Source organism: Spinacia oleracea, chromosome 5 (genome assembly GCF_020520425.1).
Source record: "Spinacia oleracea cultivar Varoflay chromosome 5, BTI_SOV_V1, whole genome shotgun sequence".
Classification (NCBI taxonomy): Eukaryota; Viridiplantae; Streptophyta; class Magnoliopsida; order Caryophyllales; family Amaranthaceae; genus Spinacia; species Spinacia oleracea.
Genome location: NC_079491.1, coordinates 1,761,608 through 1,765,280, shown reverse-complemented (window position 1 = coordinate 1,765,280; position 3,673 = coordinate 1,761,608). Strand labels below are relative to the sequence as shown.

Genomic DNA, 3,673 nt, shown 5'->3' with positions numbered 1-3,673 from the left:
GTACCATTTGACAGCTCTTGCAAAAATGTCAAAGATTGAATTGCAGTAGTACTAGTTGGACCCAATTACGATAATTTATTGGGCATTTCCTCATTTAGTAGTAATTAGGCTGAATAGAAACGGCCCAAAAAAAGCCAAGTTGTATTTATTACTAAATATAGTGTTGGATAGTTTTAGACGAAGCCCACCAAAGTAGAATCCAAAGTCCAATCCGTTGTGCGAATAAATCCACATAATTCCAGATGATAATTTCGAATATCACCAACCATGCATTGCCAATTTGCCACTTATTAAAACAAAGGTAGATTAAAATATTCAATCATGAATTTTATATAATAGTATAATTATATTTATTTATGTAACGGTCCATGTCAAAAACTATAATTTTATGATTTTATATTGTCTTAATTGTGGTTTTATGAGCTGTTTAATTTAAATTGTTCTAAAAATACTACTTGGATTTGCAATCTCCTCACATATCGATAAAATATGGGTGCAATAATAAAATGACAACTTTTATGTAAGACTGTCTTACCGAAAAGACTACTTTGATTGCTTAACTAATTAGTTTTAGTGATTAACTAATTAGTTCGGTTGCTAAACTAATTGATTTTAATGCTTAACTAATTAGGCTCATTGCTTAATTAATTGATTACATTGCTTAACTTATATGACATCAACGTCGTTTTTTGCATAAGACCACCTTATCTAAAAGTTTGTAATCATAAAAACACTAATACCAGATTCCATCAGAAATGTGCAATTAAGCATACTTGGGCGAGAGTAATACTAGAATGGACGACCTCTTGGGAAGTTTTCATGTGCACCCCTTTTAATTGAGTAAAAAAACATATTAGGAAAAATGGGAGAATTTTTGGAAATTTAGCAAAATATGAGAAAAATATGTTGCACGACTTGCACCACTTGACATTTACAACGGTTGTAAGAATTTTTTTTTGCATTAACGGCCAAATCCTTTTCATTAAGCCTGGACATTGTTTAATTTAGTTACCTAATTGTCCCCTAACCCAAAAGACCCTCTGATTGTTTAGGGCTCGTTTTATATCGTTTTTTTATTTTCAGTTTTTTTTACAAAACTAAAACCAAAATATGAAAACAACAAAAATTGTTCTCAGTGTTTGTTACGGAGTACTAGTTTTCAAAATCAACATGAATACTAAAGTGTGATTATGTTTTTGTTTATGGTTCATTCTAAATCATATAATTTTCAAAGTTAAAAGACCAAAAATCGAAAACTTGCAATGATATCGAATGAGTTCTTAACTGCTCTCGTTATCGTGAATATTTGTAATAATTTCCCTCGACATATTTAACGTGAACATGATTACTATAAGAAAAATTTTAAAAAGCGGCAAAGTTGGATATTCATTTGACTCGGCATGGCTATCACCCCAATACCCGACTTTGTAATAAAGTCAACAAATTATTAAGTTGAAGCTTGACTCATTATTTGCAAAGTTGCTAATATTAATTTTGTCATATACTCCTATTACCATGCATTCCAAATTAATTTGCATGTTTACAATAAAAAATTAAAGGAGTAATTAATAAAAACTAAAATAAATCAACAAGAAGGCATATATAATTAAAAATTATCATGCTATACTACATACGGAGTACTATATACGTACGTACGGAACGGACGGATTTAGCTAGCTCACTAGTGGTCAATTTGGCAGGTTATCAGGTCAGATTACATTATCAACGTGACTATTTATTTTGACTTGAATGAGCGAGCAATAAAATAAATAATAGAATATACGTGTTTACATACAAGCAAGAACCTTGAGGATTACAAATGTATACTAAACCTTAATTAGGATTCGTATAATTCATAGTTATTGGTTGATCAATTTATATAAACAAAAACTCAAAATGAGGTAGAAAAAGAAGATGTAAAATGCTAATTAAGTGGTACGTACGTACGTACATCATAAACTTGATGTAGAGTTTATTGAATTAAGGATATATTAAAAAAACATACTAATTAAGGATATTAATTATTAGTTTTAACTACCTAATTAATTAAAACTTGTATATCCCTTGATCATGTTGTGGATCAAGAAGTTCCTCTAACACATTATCATCAACATACTCAAACTCAATAACTTGTCTTTGATCTTCTTGTTCCCTAGACAATAATGTAGAAGAGGAAGAACTTCCCCTACTACTACTATTTCCAAAACCACTATTAATTGACAAACCACCATCATTAGAATGATAGTGTTGCTCATTAGGGAAATTGAGTATAGCTAGGTGACCTCTCAAGGCGTACGCCGCCCTATCGTAAGCTCGAGCCGCCTCCTCGGCCGTTTCAAAAGTTCCGAGCCACAAACGAGCCCCGTTTCTTTTAGGATCGCGTATCTCGGCCGCAAACTTCCCCCACGGTCGCCTCCGGACTCCCCTATACTTAGACGCCGAGTTTCCTTTGTTGTTGTTGTTGTTGTTGTTAACTTCCATTTTTCGGGTCTGTTAATAGAGGTGGCGAACGAGTCGCTTGATTTTATATCAGCTTGATTTTATATATAAGTTTTTTCTTATATATGTGTGGTTGTAGAAAGTTGTATAAAATGATGTGAGGATTTATGCATGAATAATTGGAGACTTGTGTAGGCTTATATATATTGTAATATTGGTAGTGAGTGGTGGCGGGCTTGAAAGTGATTTAATGATAAAATTGACGGTCCAAAGTGACGGGTTGAATATGTAGTTGAAGATGTCTAATTTACGTTCAACACCTAGGTATCCGAACCGTTTCATTATTATAATTGTTCCATTATAAAATAATCGAATAAACATTACATGCACCATGGTTGTCTTGATGGCCCATAATGGCTTTATTATTTTTGCTATGTGTATGCTTTGTATGTAACATATGACGTGTACATAAGGATTTTATCCTCCAAAGCATCAAAAAATACAAAAAAAAAATATCTATTACATTATACGAGTACTAAAACAGATATTAAGAGTGACACATGTCATTTTTCTGGTGTAAAATTTTCCCGACAAATACGTTTTTCTAAAAATATAACAATTTTATTTCTTTTTATTTTCTATCCTTCTTTATAAACTATTTATGTATGACAACAAAATACTGGAATATAAAATATGAAAATGAATAGATATCACGTAATAATAATTTGCTTAGTTGGTAATATTTTAGTCAAGTAGATATATTGAATAGAAAAATTAGCATATTAAATTAAAATATGTACTACATATTGGATGAAAATCGTATATTAAATGATTAAATGAGTATGTTCAAAATTTATTTATTATGCATTTGCTTTACGAGGAGAAATATATCAGTTAAATATTTTATTTTAAAAAAAAGATATCCGTGCATGCACGGATCTAATCTAATGACGTGTACTATAATAAGGATTTTTTTTTTCTCGAAAGGGAAACTATACGGAAACTAGGATAGTCTTCTCTCTCAAGACTTTATCGTTGTTAATGCATCTTACTCCATTTGTCTTTTATTACTACCACAAAATAAACTTCTCTTTGTTAAGAATTGAGTGTAAATTAAGTGGGCATAAAGCTTAATAAAATGAGTTGATGAGAAGAGAGATAGATCAGAGTGAGAAAACACGCTAAAAGAAGCACGGGACAAACTAAAAGGAACATCCCACAATGGCATATGAGA

The 3,673-nt window shown here is 31.0% G+C and overlaps 1 protein-coding gene across 1 annotated transcript; it reads right to left on the bottom strand.

Moving 5' to 3' along the window:
• Window positions 1-1,771: 1,771 nt before the first annotated feature.
• On the bottom strand, window positions 1,772-2,595 carry LOC110794341 (ethylene-responsive transcription factor ERF098-like). Its single transcript, XM_021999302.2, has one exon. It carries the CDS (start codon window positions 2,479-2,481, stop codon window positions 2,047-2,049), a length of 435 nt encoding a protein of 144 aa, XP_021854994.1. The 5' UTR covers window positions 2,482-2,595; the 3' UTR covers window positions 1,772-2,046.
• Between the last annotated feature and the right edge of the window lie 1,078 nt (window positions 2,596-3,673).

What these genes read in the sequence shown, in the direction of transcription:
- LOC110794341 (XM_021999302.2), bottom strand. Translation starts at nt 2,481, where the DNA reads ATGGAAGTTAACAACAACAACAACAACAACAAAGGAAACTCGGCGTCT.